We start from the raw sequence: 16757 nt of genomic DNA, 5'->3' as shown, positions 1-16757 counted from the left end.
AATAATCAAGACTTGAAGACTCCAAGACCTGCAAGACCTCAGAACGAATTATACGTGTGGGTGAAGGACGATTTTGATGGGCTCCCTGGGATAAACCAGCGGAGGACCCGGGATGCATGGAGAAGCGCCATGACATCTTGCGGAAAGCTTCACCCAGGCACGAAGAGATGGATGGATACTTCAAGACCCAAGGCTTACCTGCACAACCACAAGTCATTATGGGCTCTGGCTTGGTTGCACAACGTGGTGACTCTGGACAAGCGGTGCTACGAGATGTAGAAGAACGGTAGGATTGGATGGGCACCGTCAGAGGCTTAGAGGAACCCGTTGAAAGACCGTGTTTTGAACATCTAGTTCTCAAGAATCCTAAAGTGCGAGGACTCCAACGGAGGCGATCAAATCTTGTGGGGAACGTGTGCAAAACTCTGCAGAGTACTCAAACCTAATCGATTAGCCGTGTCCACGGTCATGGACAACTTGAGCCAAAGGAACTGAAACTATCAGGAATTCTCAACACCATTTATTATTGATGTGGGTAATATTTAAAACTTGGGTATGAGAAATGGTTGGTGGAACCATCTCATTAACAACCAACAATGTAGTAATATTTTGCTTTAGCCCTCTCTTGTTGTAGGAAAATTTGCTTTACGCAAAACTTAAACTACAGCCCACCTGCCATATATGCATATAGTATAGATGATATTTTTACCCCTCCCTTTTGTGACTTGACGGCATATTCAATATGCTGACCTACACGGCTGCAACATCTTATGTTTCAGATACTTTCTTCGACGAGTAAGAGTACGATTCAGGGTTACGGTCTGCACTCAACTTGCCGTTGGTGTTTTTTGGGACTCCACTCCCTTGACTGTTTCCGCTGAGATTTTGAGGTATATATCAGTTTTACGTTATTTACATGTGATTGCACTTTGATATATACATTGATGTACTATGTGTGCCAGCATACTGATCCAGGGATGGCACAGATACACAGAGGCTTGACTCGTTTTGAGTCGGGTCGCGACACTCCACCTCTTTATGTTTCAAACACAATAAAATTGCAAGCAACTCTTTATGCTATGTATTGGCCTTTACTTGATGTGCATGAATTGTTCTTTATGACATGCAATGCATAGGAAGAGAGTTAGACTTTTTCATTGCATGATATATGTTGCTTTGTGCTAACTACTAATTTACAAATCATTGCTAATTAAAGAGGGCTAGCCTTGAACTTTGTTCATGCCCATGGAAACATTGTGAATCTTGATTACAAAAACTTTTCAACAAAAATAATTACCCCCTTGTATAAATACCATTGTATTATAAAAATAATGTTCCAAGATTTGCCTTAGGATGATTAGATTGCTTGTTGGTATGTGTGGTGCAAAAACAAAAAACTTTGGTTGTAGTGTGCGAATCTACATTTTTTACTGGAACATCGAAAGTTTCTACAATTGTTACACAGTAACGCTATGCAAATTTTTTATTTCGTCCTAATTTTTCAGAATTTTTTAAGTTACAGAAGTACGATCAATGTTCAGATTACTACAGACTATCCTGTTTTTGTCAGATTCTGTTTTTAATGCATTGTTTTGCTTGTTTTGATGAAAATATCGATTGTGTCGGTGGTATAAGCCATGGAAAAGTTATATTACAGTAGCTATAATTCAAAAATCAAATGTTAATGGGTTTGCAACAGTACTTAAGATAGTAATTTGCATTATTATACTAACGGATCTCATGAGTTTCTGTTAAGTTTTGTGTGGATGAAATATTCGAAGTTCGAGGAGGTCTCGATATGAGGAGATGGAGGAGAGGCAAGAGTTCAAACTTGGGGATGCCCAAGGCACCCCAAGTAAATATCCAAGGAGACTCAAGTGTCTAAGCTTGGGGATGCCCCGGAAGACATCCCATCTTTCTTCAACAAGTATCAATATGTTTTTGTGTTTGTTTCGTTCACGTGATATGCGTAAATCTTGGAGCGTCTTTTGTGTTTAGTTTTCACTTTTCTTTTATGCATCATGATGGTATGAAATAGTTCATGGTTGATTTATAGAATGCTCATTGCACTTCACTTATATCTTTTGAGTATGGCTTTATAGAATGCTTCATGTGCTTCACTTATATCATTTGAAGCTTGGATTGCATGTTTCTCTACATATAGAAAACCGTTGTTTGTAGAATGCTCTTATGCTTCACTTATATTTATTATTGCATGGTCTTTTGTAGAAAGAATTAAACTCTCATGCTTCACTTATATCTATTTAGAGAGTCAAAGGGAATTTTTCATTTGCATGGTTAGTCATAAAATCCTACATAAAACTTATAGATCACTGAGTATGATATGTTTGATTCCTTGCAATAGTTTTTCGACATTAAGATAGTAATATGTGGGTGAACTAGTTGATGATTGAGGACCAGTAAGAATATTGATGTTAATGATTGTGATTCCCGAAGCATGCACATATAGTCTCTGGTTATGCGATGAAGTTTGAGCATAATTTATCCTTGATTGAAATCCTTTGTGCTGTTATAATCGGAGCGGCGTGATGGTTAACTCCTCCCAACCTTCTCCCTAGTGGCATGCGAGTAGTGCTTTGCTTCGAGAGAGCTAATAAAATATTGCAATAAGTATGTGAGTTCTTTATGACTAATGTGAATCCATGGATATACACACTCTTACCTTTTCGCAATTTGCTAGTCTCTAAGGTACCTTGCATTGCCCTTTCTCACCTCGAGAGTCGGTGCAAACTTTGCAGGTGCATCCAAATCCCGTGATATGATACGCTCTATCACACATAAGCCTTATTATATTTTCCTCAAAACAGCCACCATACCTACCTATTATGGCATTTCCATAGCCATTCCAAGATATATTGCCATGCAACTTCCACCGCTTTCGTTTAGATGACTTGAGCATTCATTGTCATATTTCTTTGCATGATCGTAAGATAGCTAGCATGATATTTTCATGGCTTGTACATTTTTTTATGTCCGTGCTATGCTAGATCGTTGCACATCCTGGTACACTGTCAGAGGCATTCATATAGAGTCATACTTTGTTCTAGGTATCGAGTTATAATATTGAGTTGTAAGTAAATAGAAGTGTGATGATCATTGTTCATTATTAGAGCATTGTCCCAGTGAGGAAAGGATGATGGAGACTATGATTCCCCCACAAGTCAGGATGAGACTCCGGACAAAAAATGAAAAATGGAGGAGGCCAAATGAGCCCACCACAATGAGGAAAAAAAGAGAAAGAAAGAAAGGAAAGAAAAGGAAAGAGAAAAAGAAGATAAAAAAGGGAAAAATGGGAGAAAAGAGAGAAGGGGCATGCTAATTCCACACCTGTGCTTCAAAGTAGCACCATGTTTTTCATATGAAGAGTCTCCTATGTTTTCACTTTCATATACTAGTGGAAAATTTTCATTATAGAGTTTGATGCACACCCACTTAGTTTTCATATTGATATTTCACACACTTATAGCTCTTACTGCATCCGTTGCATGGCAATCCCTACTCCTTGCATTGATATCTATTGATCTCCATAGCCCGTTGATACGTCGAGTTGATGCGAGACTTTTTTTTCACTTTTACCCCTTTGAAACCTACCATCATATTCTATTCCACCTTTATGTTATATACATGGTTCACACTCATGTATTGAGTGAGTAATAAAATGCTGAAGCGCGTTAAAAAGTACGATCCAATTGCTTGATTTGACACCGGGGTGCTCATGATTTATACCTTATGCTAGAAAGACCAAGCATGACAAGCTATATGATTTTCTAAGGATAGCTTTATTTAGCATTGTTATTTTGAAAGGACATGATTGTTTGCTAGTAAACCTGAGTATGGATGTCTTTTTGTCAAATGATACACTATTGCATTGAATCACTTGTATGCTAGGTACCATTCCATGATTAGATATATGATCAAGATTATGCTAGGTACCATTCCACATCAAAAATTATCTTTTTTGTCATTTACCTACTTGAGGACGAGCAAGAATTATGCTTGGGGATGCTGATACGTCTTTGTCGTATCTATAATTTTTGATTGTTCCATGTCAATATTATATAACTTTCACATATTTTTGGCAACATTTTATATGATTTATTGGACTAACATATTGATCCAATGCCAAGTGACAGTTCTTGTTTGTTGCATGTTTTTTGTTTCGCAGAATATCCATATCAAACAAAGTCCTAACGCGATAAAAAAAATTACGGAGAATTATTTTGGAATATATTTGATTTTTAGGAGGTGGAATTAACGCAAACACAGGCCCACGACCTCCACTAGGTACCAGGGTGTGACCAATACCCCCTGGCACGGGGTGGTGCCTAGTGGCCACCTCATAAGTCGGTTGGGGCTCTTATTCAGATGCAATAAAGCTAATTTATGGATAAAAATCCCCTCAAAATTTCAGCCCGGTCGGAGTTACGGATCTCAGGGAATTTAAGAAACGGAGAAGGGCCAGAAAACAAGAACGCGAAACAGAAGATAACACAGGGAGAGATCCCCTCCGCCGCCATGGAGGCCATGGAACATAGGGGGAACTCTCCTCCCATCTAGGAGGGAGGCCAAGGAAGAATAAGAAGGAGAAGGGCTCTCCCCCCTCTCACCCGGTTGCGCCGGAGTGCCGTTGGGGCAAGGAGTGTGACGACGATCTACATCAACAATCTTGCCGCCGGTTCCACTTGTGGTTATCTATTACCTTTACTTTGTGCAAGCTTACTAGTGTTGTATTATATGCTTGCTTATTATCTTGTTGTTGCTAGCATCATATAGGTTGATCAACTAGCTGCATATCTAGACATCCTTTTTGTTGTCAAACCTAATTTGTTAAGAAAATCTGAAAAAGTGGTAGTTGCCTATTCAACCTATTTGTTGCTATCCCACTTACACGTGTCCTACATCGTAACACTTTCTTTTCTCCCTAGTAGAAAAAAGAGAAGTGGCTTAAAAAGAGCCTGCTCCATCTAAAAATAAATGGTGGACCGGGATATAGTAAAATTACAGTGAATTGGGAGACTTGTAAGCCACTTGAGTTATCTTTGTCAAAGAAAAAGGTAGGCATACACGTATACGATACTCTTTGAGAAATGTCATGGGAAGACCTATGGCACTCACGACATGTTCCTGCATGATACATAAGGAAAAAAAAATACAATTATCATTTAACACCCCAATAGTTATAGTTCTTCTCGAATGGCCAGGTAGATCCAACGGCTCACATTGCTTAGGACTCCCTATAAATTCCTTCAAACGTCACTTACCACCATACAGAAAACCTAGCATCCCCAACTTTGCACACACGCCGCCGCCTCGTCCTCATTGGATCTTCACCAAACCTTTTTATCACAAACTCCCTCCTCCTCACAATACGAAATGCCATTGTCATACCAGACACATCACCCAGGAAGGGAGCCACCCATGTCCAAGCCCACTACCTTCCCCCTTTCCCCCAGATCTGATGGCATAGGGGAGATTCATCGGTGAGTAAGGTCCAGATCTAGCAAGGATGAGCCACGCCCATACATGGACCTTCCTCGCCATTGAATCTCAGCCATGCCATCAATCGACCACACAACCAAGGCGACAACACCACCTCCCTGCTGTTTACAAGATCTAATGGCCATAAGGGTGGTTCGTTAGTGAGCAAGGTCCAAATATGGCGAGGATGAGCTATATCCCTACCTGGTATGAACCTTCCTCACCATTGATTTTCAATCATGTCATCAATCGGCCACACAGTCAAGGCGGCGACACCACCTCCCTATTTTCCCCAGATTTGATGGCCATATTGGAGATTCACCGGTGAGCAAGGTCTAGATCTATCAAGAATGATGCATCTGGCCGAACTTCCTCACAAACAAATCTGAGTCATGTCCTCAATTAGCCGCACAATCAAGGCGGCGACACCACCTCCCCATTATTTCCTTGATCTGACCATAGGGGAGATTCTCCGGTGATGAAGGTCTGCATCTGGCATACCCCGGTATTGACCTTCCTCATCGCCGAACCTTATCCATGTCATCTATCGGGCATGCAGTCAGGGAGGCACACCACCTCCACACTATTTCCTTGATTTGATGGCCATAGTGGAGACTCACTAATTAGTAAGGCATGGATCTGGCAAACATGAGACGTATACCTACCAAATTGGACCTTCCTCACCACTGAATCTCATACATGCCCTCAATCGACCACACAGTCAAGGTGATGACACCATCTCCCCTCCCCTCCCCTCTTTTCCATAAGCTCGGGGGGGGGGGGCATAGGCGAACATGAGACCCTTGCCCCATGCATCAGACAATGATCGACTAAAAAGAAGACATGGCCCATATAGAGGTTAGGAAAATCCAGGTATGTCTCTTATTAGCCAATCATCGTCTAGGCGGAACGGCATGGGTGTTGCCAAGGAGGCCCAACCTTGGATAAATATTGTAGATTCATCCACGACGTCGGCCTCGGGTTCACGCAGTACGCGCCTCTTCTCCTCTACACCAATTTCGCTCGGAGTAGCCTCATTCGTGCTCTAGACTTCACGAATTTGAGGGAGTAAATTGCATTTTCTCAGTTTCGAGCGTGTCATGACAAAATTTGTAATCTTTTCATGTTGTTCTTGTTGCAGGATCCAGATCACAATCACTCTCGGAATGATGTTATGCCAATGCTTCTACCTCTGCCAGTCCCACGCCAGGAACAAGTGGTAGGTACCCCGTGTTTATAGGGAATTAAAGCAACACACATGTCCATAGGGGAGATTCACCAGTGAGCAAGGTCCATATATGGCAAGGATGAACCATATATCTACCCAAATATGGACCTTCCTCAGCACAAATATCACATGTGCCCTCAATTGGCCACACAACCAAGGTCGCGATACCATCACCCACCCTGCCCTCTTTTCCATAAACCCGGGGGGGGGGGGTAAAGCGTTGATCGAGATGAAATTCGTGTATGTCGCTTCGTAATCAATCACAAGGCACATCAACCATTGGTTCGAGGGTTGAGGTTGTGCAGATCGAGGAGGTAAGGAAGAAGCGGAACGGGAGGCAGTAGCACGGTTCGCATGGGCGGGTTTCATTGCAGACAAGCCCATGATGCGGGGGGCATACCTAGAGAGCCGCGAGCTTTTGAGTTGGTCCCGCATCACAGTCTCTGTCTCTTCGCAATCAATCACGAGGCACGTCAGACGGTGGTTGTGGTTCTGTGGGTTGGAGGTCTCAAACGTTGAAGGAGAGGGGATAAATGGACGGGGCACATACCTCGGCGACCGCGGGCTGGATATAGATTGGAACATGAGATGCGACGGTCGATTATGATTTTCTTCCGATCGAGAAACCGTTCACCATTCCTTCCCTCTAAAAAAACCAGGTCACCACTTCTCCAAAAGAAAACTCATCAAACACGAGACCTACTGAACGGCAAGAAGAATTGCACGACCCCGCTAAAGAAAACCGCGTGACTCGAATTTCTCTAGCAGGATCACACGATTCCCTCTCGTTGCTTAGTAGAAAAAAAAGCACGTGTTTTCTGATCTTTTTTCTTTTGGATGAGCGAGGGCTGGATTTCTTTTGAAAGAGGAAATGGTGGACTGTTTTTTGTTGTTGTTGTTGTTGTTGTTATCAGGGCTAAAAGAGGAAATTTCTTCTTCTCCTCCTCCAAGCGGAAGGAAAACGGCGTCGGCCGATCGCGTCTCATGTTCCCATCTATATCGAGCCCGCCGTCTCCGGACAGGCCCCTCCGTCCGTCCGTCGCACCGCTCCCACGTTTTAAACCCCGACCCCCAACCAAACCCCCAGGGCCAGAACCAACGGCTGACGCGCGATCGCGGTCTGATCGAACCAAGGGCCAGAAGAGGCTCCGACGCGGAACCGACTCAAAAAAGTGAGCCGCGCGGTTCACCGGCAACGCCCCACGCAACAACATCGCCTTGGCCGCGACGGAAACGTGCCCGCGCCAGCGCCACGCCCTCGCGTTCCGTTTCCTTTTACCTCCTCCCCGATCCCCCACCCCCACCCTGCCCCGACCCGGACCAAACCCCTCCCTTGCCCCGCGCCGCCATCCACCCACCCACCCATCCAGCCCGAAGTCGCCGCCCCGAGTCCACCCCCCGGCCCCGCGGGCGGCGGGCGGCGGGCGGGGGGCCGTCCATGGCGGAGGGGGGCGAGCGGCGGCGGTCGTGGTACCTCAGCAAGGACGAGATCGAGCGGTCGCTGTCCAGGCGGGACGGCATGCGCGCCGACAGGGAGGCCGAGCTCCGGTCCACCTACTGCAGCTTCATCCGCGACGTCGGCCGCAGGCTCGGGATGTAAGCACCCACCCTCCTCCCCCGTTTCATCCGGCCCGCGGGCGGATTCCGCTCGGGGCCGCCCGATCCGTGCCCTAGGTTTCGCGAATCCGTCTGCTCGGCTCCCGGGCCGGGCCCGCCCCTGACGAAAATCCGCACTCTTTTGACGCTGCTGCTGCTGTTTCTGCCAATGCAGGCCCCAGATCACAATCGCGACGGGGATCGTGCTCTGCCACCGCTTCTACCTCCACCAGTCCCTCGCCAGGAACGAATGGCAGGTACCCCCTGTTCACGGGACCAAACAATGGCAAATTGTTTAAGCATACACCACCTTTAATTTCGTCGCTCACTAACCAGTTTCGGCGCGCGCTGTGTGTGTCCGATCTGTGCGCGCAAATTGAGCAATTGTTCCATGCTCCTGGGGGGTATAATGTCAACACTTGCCATGTTTATTGTCACTGTGTCCGAACTAACATTTTCTCTTATGTGTAGCACTGTGTCTGGACTGACTGCTCTTACTTGTGTAGCAACTTTGTCCAAACTAACGGTTTCTCTACATTTTCGCTTGCTGTGTCTGGACTGGCTGTTTCTCTTAGCTGCGTAGCAACCGTGTCCAAACTAACGGTTCCTCTTACCTGTGTAGGATTTTGAAATGTTTCCCGCACCCGTGTAGGATTTTTAAATGTTTCTTGTACCCGTGTAGGATTTTGAAATGTTTCTCTTACCCGCGTAGCAACTCCGTGTCCAAACTAACGGTTTCTCTTGCTTGTGTAGGATTCTGAAAATGTTGTCCTTTTCTATTTAGTGGACATTTTGGGGTAGTCGAGGGTTGTGTAATGTGTCTGTCCGTTTTCAGCACACCTAGCCTGGTCATGACAGACAAAACTGTAACATGGGTTTTGGATGGAAGGTAGAGTTGAAATGTTTTGCACTGAGTCCTTTAAGTAAGGGGTCTGGAAGTGAGGTACTATAGCTTTATGTAATTTTATCGGGAGCACCTAAAATTGCACGGACGAAAGGTGTGGTTCTGGTTCTATTGGAGCAACTTTATCGAACTTGAAGAGGCATGTACTAATAAATACCCTAGACAGTAAGTACTATGTTTTTTTCCGCTGCTATTTACTTTCCTCCCAGTAATTTCAAGTCCTGTTCTTCTTGTTGCTGTGCGTTGTCTTCCTGAAAAAGGAATTTTGTTCACAGCCGGGTGGCCTATGTATAATGCAGCAACACAACTTCATGCCATTTTGTAATTATGCACTTGCCATTTAAAAGGTTAGCTACTAACTCTTCCGTCCTTCCAGACTGTTGCAACTGCTTGCATCTTTCTTGCTTCCAAGATTGAAGACACTCCTTGCCAACTAGAACGTGCCGTTATTGTGGCACATGAAACAATGTTTAAGAGACAACCTGATGCTGCTCGCAGAATCAAGCAGAAGGTACCGTGAACTTCTTGCTTTGTACTACTATTGCTGGCAGCTGTCCTGTTTTTTGTGATGTTTATGGTCTATATTGCTCAACTTCTCTGAATTTAAAATAGGAGGTCCTTGAGAAGCGGAAGGACCTAATTTTAACGGGGGAGGCACTATTGCTTTCAACCATTAGGTTTGATTTCAATATACAGCATCCGTATGAGCCACTAAAGCTCGCTCTCAAGAATCTGGAGATCTCCCAGAAGGAAGTGAAACAAGCTGCGATAAATCTTATAAATGATACGTAAGTTATCTGGGGTTACCCTGTCATATGTTTCTTCACAATTTGGCAACCTTGTTATTCCTGACCTGGTCATCCAACTTTACAGGATTCGGACTACATTGGTAGTACAATTTAAACCACACTACATAGCTGCTGGATCTCTCTTCCTTGCCGCCAAGTTTCATGATGTTAAACTTCCTTCTGAAAATGGAAAACTATGGTGGCATCAATTCGATGTTGCTCCAAAGCAATTGCAAGGTACCGTGCTTCTATGATGAATTTGTTGAGTTAGTTTTCTTCTGCATCCATCAAGACAATCATTTACCTTTCAGTATCATCAATGTTCCTTCACATCTGATGGTTAGTTATATTGCAGCTGCTATCCAGCAAATGAGAGTGATCTTTGTGAAAAGAAACCCACACCCGGCGGGTCCTGCTATCCAGCCCATTCCAGCTCCTGCTCCGGTGGAGAAACAGCTGACAGTAAGCTTCCCGAGGCCTGCTCCGAAGGAGAAACAGCAGACAGTAAGCTTCCTGAGGCCTGCTCTGGTGGAGGAACATCAGACAGTAAGCTTCCCGAAGCCTGCTCCGGTGGAGGAACAGCAGACATCCCTGAAGCCAGCTCCCGTGGAGAAGCAGCAGACAGTAAGCTTCCTGAAGCCTGCTCCAGTGGAGAACCAGCAGACAGTAAGCTTCCTGAAGCCTGCTTTGGTGGAGAAAGAGCAGACAGTAAGCTCCCCGAAGCCTGCTCTGGCGGAGAAACAGCTGACAGCAAGCTCCCTGAAGCCTGCTCCGTTGGAAAAACAGCAGTCAGTAAACTCCCTGAAGCCAGCTCCTGTGGAGAAACAGCAGACAGTAAGCTTCCTGGAGCCTGCTTTGGTGGAGAAAGAGCAGACAGTAAGCTCCCCGAAGCCTGCTCTGGCGGAGAAACAGCTGTCAGCAAGCTCCCTGAAGCCTGCTCCGTTGGAGAAACAGCAGTCAGTAAACTCCCTGAAGCCAGCTCCTGTGGAGAAACAGCAGGCAGTAAGCTTCCTTAAGCCTGCTCCGGTGGAGAACCAGCAGACAGTAAGCTTCCTGAAGCCTGCTTTGGTGGAGAAAGAGCAGACAGTAAGCTTCCAGAAGCCTGCTCTGGCGGAGAAACAGCTGCCAACAAGCTCCTCGAAGCCTGCTCCGGTGGAGAAACAGCTGCCAACAAGCTCTTCGAAGCCTGCTCCGGTGGAGAAGCAGCAGTCAGTAAACTCCCCGAAGCCTGCTCCGGTGGAGAAACAGCAGTCAGTAAACTCCCCGAAGCCTGCTCCGGCGGAGAAACAGCTGATTATAAGCTTCCCGAAGCCTGCTCTGGTGGAGAAACAGCAGACAGCAAGCTCCCCGAAGCCTGCTCCAGTGGAGAAACAGCAGACAGTAAACTCCCTGAAGCCTGCTCCGGTGGGGAAACAGCAGATTATAAGCTTCCCGAAGCCTGTTCTGAAGTATAGATACTCAAGGAGAGACCTGAGAAACACCACAGTTCCAATTGTAACTCCGACTCCAACTCTGGTGAAGAAACAGCAGAAAATAAGCACCCCAGATGGCCCTGTTTCGCATGCCTTCTCTCCAAGGGGAGTCCTAAATGGACCCACTTCAGCTCCAACTATAACTCCAAACCCGATGAAGAAACAGCAGGCAATTAGCACTCCAGACTCTGTTCTGAGGCAAGCACACCCTTCAGTTGGAGGAGTGAAGCGCACTAGATCTCCAGCTCAAGTTAGAACCTTGGTGAAGAAACAGAAGATAATAAGTAGCCCAGACTCTGTTGTGAGGCATGCACGCCCTTCAGTTGTAGTAGTGAGGCCCACTGGATCTCCAGTTCGAGCTAGAACCCCGGTGAAGAAATCCCAGATAATAAGGGCCCAAGACTCTGTTCCGAGGCATACTCGCCCTTCAGTTGGTGGCGAAAGAAGGCCCAGTACAGCTCCAGCTCCAGCTTCTGCTCCTGCTCCTGCTAGTGCTCCGGTGAGGAAACAACAAACAATAAGCACCCCAGACTCTGTTCCGAGGCATACTCGCCCTTCAGTCGGTGGCGAAAAAAGGCCCAGTACAGCTCCAGCTCCTGCTCCTGCTAGTGCTCTGGTGAGGAAACAACAAACAATAAGCACCCCAGACTCTGTTCCGAGGCATACAGATCCTTCAAGGAATGAAGATAGCAAGCCACTGCGAATGCATGTGGATCATAGCAGTAGAACTGCCAAAGATGGTAGGCTGGAGAAGCCATCTTTCCAGGCAGCTTTAAACGCCAATCATGGTCACCATGTCGGCAGCGGACCTAAAGATGTAAATATGACAAGGGTCCCAAACTTGGTCGGACAGAAGAGAAGGATCCAGGAGGCTGCTAGAGAGCCTCCAGCTCCGGCTGATAGATGTGCTGGAGATGCTTCGAGGAGGCCGCAGCTTAGAAGTTTGATTGTCGCCCCATCATCCTGGGAGAAACAGAAGATCGATGTTTAAGTTACCGTTCTGTAAAGACCCATTGGTACTGCTATTAAAGACAATGGTTTGCCTGTAGAGAACTAGAGATGTTGTGTTATTGTGGAAAATGAACAGTGATTAAGTTATGGATGCCATGTGAACCGCGATTGTGAGCACCAGGGAGGAATAGAGATGAAAGCAAGTTGCGGCAGAATGTTTGCTGCCAAGTTTTGTACGCTCGAAGGCGCTTGATTGTTAGCACCAAGAAGGAAATAGAGATGGAAACCGTGGTGGATGCTGTGTAGATTGATGTAGTCTTGAAAAGATGCTGTGTAGATTGATGTAGTCTTGAAAAGTCTGTTGTCTAATTTAAAAGCCTAGGAAACTGAGAGATGTAATCCAATGTTGTTCTGTAAATTTGATGTTGTTCATGGAGGCAAAATCTGTTCGTCTAATTTAACCTTAGGGGAAACCGAGAAGGGATAGAGGTGGTAGCAGAGATTGCAGTGTAAATCTGATGTAATATATATGCGAAGGCATTCATTCGTTTGTCTAATTTAGCCTAGGAAAACAATTTTGTCTGTACAAACATGACTTATATATATGTATATATATATATATATATATACCTTGTCTAATTTAGCTTAGGAAAACAATTTTGTCTGTACAAACATGACTTATATATATGTATATATATATATATATATATATATACCTTGTTAAGAGTTATGTTCGTCTGTTCTCAGTTTTTCCTTGTGTTTTGTCTGCACACTATATGGTATGCGCAAACTATAGTGTGCCTGTAACAATAATATCCCAGTTTGAATTTATCCCCTGTAGACCATCTGTGTATTTTATTGCCACGTTACCACCAAGAACAATGTACATATGTCGAATCAATACTTTTTTCATAGCTATTTATATTCCATCAAAGTCTTTTTTAAGCTCATGTAAATATACATGTTGAATTCGGTCTTCAAGAAGATCATGTCAACATGTAGTCCCTTGGTTTCTTTTTTTATTTCTCATATTAGTTTCGCCTTAAATAAAACTTCTTATTGAAGTTTGATCAAGTTTATAGACAAAAGTAGACATTCACAATACCAATTCAAATCCTATCTACCATGAAATATATATTTTCATATGTATTTATTTGGTATTGGCTATTACATACTCTCTTTGTTTCAAAATAGTTGTTTCAGCTTTGTAATAGCTATAGTATAAAGTTATACTAAGCTTAATACATTTATTTTGGAACGAAGAAGGTATATTCTTAATATAAGTTCTGGTCAAATTTGATGATGTTTGACTTTACAAACTTCGGCTTGCCCTCCCTCCGTCATGCATGACCTTCCTATTACGCCTCCATAGAAGTTAAACTTATTACAACTTTGATCATTGTTATGTCACCATCTCGTAGTTTGTCACCATCATCCCCCTCTCCTCCCCTACCCATCCTTTTCGGGACCTCCTATTTTGCACGTTGTGCCTTGTGTGACATGCGTCACTGAAATGCGCACCCCTACCCCACACACACCCACTTTTGGCCCGACCCGTATGCATGCAGGCCGAGCTTGATTTCCTTGTTTTCTGTTCTATTTTTTCTGTTCTTTTTTAACTTCAAAAAGATGTTCATGAACCCTGAATTTTTAAAATATATTTGGGAATTCAAAAAGTTATGAATTTTAAAAAATGCTCAATTTTTCTTAAATATTCATGATTTTTTTAATTTTATAAACAAATTTTAAATAATATCAATTTTAGTGAATATATATTTAACATTTTCTAAATTTTGATGAACAAATTTTGAATTCAACTTTTTTTCTAGTCAACGGGCAAGTTTTGAATTGATGAAGACTTTATGAAATTGATGATAATTTTTTGAATTCGATGAACAATTTTGGAATTCGACGACTTTTTCTAATTTTGTTTGAAAAAATGTATTTCCCGGATAAATTGTGAATTCAATGAACAAATTTTGAATTTTACGATTTTTTTATGAAATTGATGAACATTTTTGAATTTGATGAACAACAAATGTCCGCAAAAAAGGAAAGTAACAAAGAAGAAGAAAAACCGGTTCTGACCTTCCGAAAACCGTTGTGGAGGAAACCTGAATGGGCCGGCGCACAGGGCGCTAGCGTGTCTCCTGCAAGGGTGCGTGTTTGATTTCTACCCCCACGGTACGCTGGGTATAAAGTGTTCATCTCCTCCTCCACCAAGACCAAATTAGGTTATATTCGGAACCACTTAGATTATATAATTCAGTTTTTATAATCTTTCTACCTCTAAACAGGACAAATTATGATGTAGATTATAAAAACTAGATGGACAGATTATTAAAAACTCACAATCTACTCTACTCTAGCTAAAATCAAAATATGGATTGTAAAGACCAATTACCCTTATAAAGTTGAAGATAATTACATTTCTGCCACCGCCACACTCCTCTTTAAAAAAAAAATCAGAGGACGGACAGGTCATTATGCAATGTAAAACCTGAATTACAGTTTATACAATCCGGCCTTCAAACATGCCCATCTAATTTTTTTTTATAAACCAGATTATATAATCTATCTTCATAATCCAGATTATCATAATCTATTGTGGTTACAAACATGGACTTAGATACTTGTGGTGGGACATGGAGTTTTTGCTCCCAAGCTCATATGCTCTTTCGTGAACAGTAAAACCAAAAAAAAACATTGAAAAAAATCTGATTTTTTTATGGTAAACTTTGACAAAAGTTTCGTGTGATTAAAAAATTTCAGCTCTAAATAGCATTTGTGGAAGTCGTGTCGAAAAAGCAAAATCGCTGCTCCAAAAATGCTAGTTTTGGATACATTTTGGACTGTTGATTTTGTTTTTTCGCTGCGACTTTCAGGAATGCTATTTCGTGCTGAATTTTGATAAGCATGTAGAACATTTGCTAAAGTTTGCCACAAAAAAATTCAGAATATTTTGAAATATTTTACTATTTTTTAAATTTTATTATTCATGAAGGAGCATTTGAGCTCGAGAGTAGAATAGGACTTTTCCTTGTGGTGCACCTACTTTGGTTAAGATTTTATTCTTCAATTAGGTTAGCTAGAAAATTTTAAGGGGAGGGGTATATTTTTTCGTTTTCACAAAATGTGCTTAATGTTTGATTTGAATTTTATATCAAGGGGGGAAGTGTCGCGCCCGCCTACTAAATTTATTTCTGATTTTTTTAAAATCTTCTAAATGAGAGTACACCCATGAAGAGACTACAGACACTAGGTTCACTAAACCCCCTGTGCATAGGATAGGTTTCCTCCTCCATTATCGTGCGTGTCGCGTCGAATATAAGGGACCAAACATTGCTTCCTATATTTTTTAAAGATTTAATTCAATTTTTCTAAGCATAAACATTCAAACATAAATTGGTCCAAATTAATCGAATAGTTACTACCATGCCAAGCGTTTCCTTTCCTTCCTAAGGCAAAGTCATCCGCTCCAAGCTTTACCAACGATCCTATAAATTCACCTCCATCTACGGCTGCCGCTCCGACAGTCACTGGTGAAGAGGAAAATCCTCGGTGCCTACGCTCCGGCTAGTAGTTTATGTCGGGTTTTTTAGTCCTCAAAGACGCGACACTCAAACATATTGACGGCGTCCTGGATGGGGGGGGGGGGGAGGGGAGGGGTTCATCATGTCGTCTTCCACCCCTGGTGGGTGGGGCCGAGGACCCCATGTCGGTTCACCAGTGGACCCCATCAAGGTGGTCCATGGCATGTGAAAGAAATATTCCCTAAGACTTGATGTATACTCTGAGATACTATAAGTAGTCTACAACATGTTCTTAACCGACTAGGATGTTACTCTAGAACCTCAGTTTTCTATATATGATGAGGGGTAAGGCACGTAGACGACACACGACAATCTCAGGGCAGATCGATTGTACTATGTACTCGAACCAAAATCAATAAAACATAAGCATGACATAGGATTTTATCTTTTTGGAAAGCCTGAACCTGGGTCAAACCTCGTGTCATTGTTACCATCGTCTGATGATCATTAGTTTCGGACCCCCTATCCAAGATGCCAAATTTAGCTCCGTCACGGATGACGACACTTCTTCTTCGTGTTTGCCTTTGAGACTTTGACCCTCAATTTCGTTTGTAAGACATAGTCAACTGAGCTCCGAGGTACTCCCACCGTCTCATAATATAAGAGCATTTCTAATACTAATGTAGTGTATAAACACTTTTATATTATGGGACGGACGAACTAGATTCTTGCATCTCCTTAAGGCAACAAGGTTAGGGTTTCTTGTCGTGAATGTGCGATGGCAAG

General features: G+C 43.4%; 1 protein-coding gene across 3 annotated transcripts; it reads left to right on the top strand.

The window, feature by feature from the left end:
* The first annotated feature begins 5358 nt into the window (after positions 1-5358).
* On the top strand, positions 5359-12995 carry LOC123401634 (cyclin-K-like). 3 transcript variants are annotated; one of them, XM_045095473.1, is made up of 6 exons: positions 5359-5706; positions 6641-6718; positions 9604-9738; positions 9840-10015; positions 10101-10252; positions 10371-12995. In XM_045095473.1, exons 2-6 carry the CDS (start codon positions 6674-6676, stop codon positions 12476-12478), a joined length of 2616 nt encoding a protein of 871 aa, XP_044951408.1. In that variant the 5' UTR covers positions 5359-5706; positions 6641-6673; the 3' UTR covers positions 12479-12995. The 3 variants fall into 3 exon arrangements, with proteins under 3 accessions (XP_044951408.1, XP_044951407.1, XP_044951409.1); XM_045095472.1 differs by lacking the exons at positions 5359-5706; positions 6641-6718 and adding exons at positions 8130-8323; positions 8499-8580; XM_045095474.1 differs by lacking the exons at positions 5359-5706; positions 6641-6718 and adding an exon at positions 9130-9392.
* Positions 12996-16757: the final 3762 nt, after the last annotated feature.

This window comes from Hordeum vulgare, chromosome 6H (genome assembly GCF_904849725.1).
Source record: "Hordeum vulgare subsp. vulgare chromosome 6H, MorexV3_pseudomolecules_assembly, whole genome shotgun sequence".
Taxonomy (NCBI): Eukaryota; Viridiplantae; Streptophyta; class Magnoliopsida; order Poales; family Poaceae; genus Hordeum; species Hordeum vulgare.
Note: the sequence above shows the minus strand (reverse complement) of the source record. Positions and strands in the feature narration are given on the sequence as shown.

Excerpts from the sequence above, each read along its gene's own strand:
- LOC123401634 (XM_045095472.1), top strand. The coding sequence starts at position 8,166 with ATGGCGGAGGGGGGCGAGCGGCGGCGGTCGTGGTACCTCAGCAAGGAC. Across the intron at positions 8,324-8,498 it reads GTCGGCCGCAGGCTCGGGAT|GCCCCAGATCACAATCGCGA; the intron begins GTAAGCACCCAC and ends CTGCCAATGCAG. Across the intron at positions 9,739-9,839 it reads CTCGCAGAATCAAGCAGAAG|GAGGTCCTTGAGAAGCGGAA; the intron begins GTACCGTGAACT and ends AATTTAAAATAG.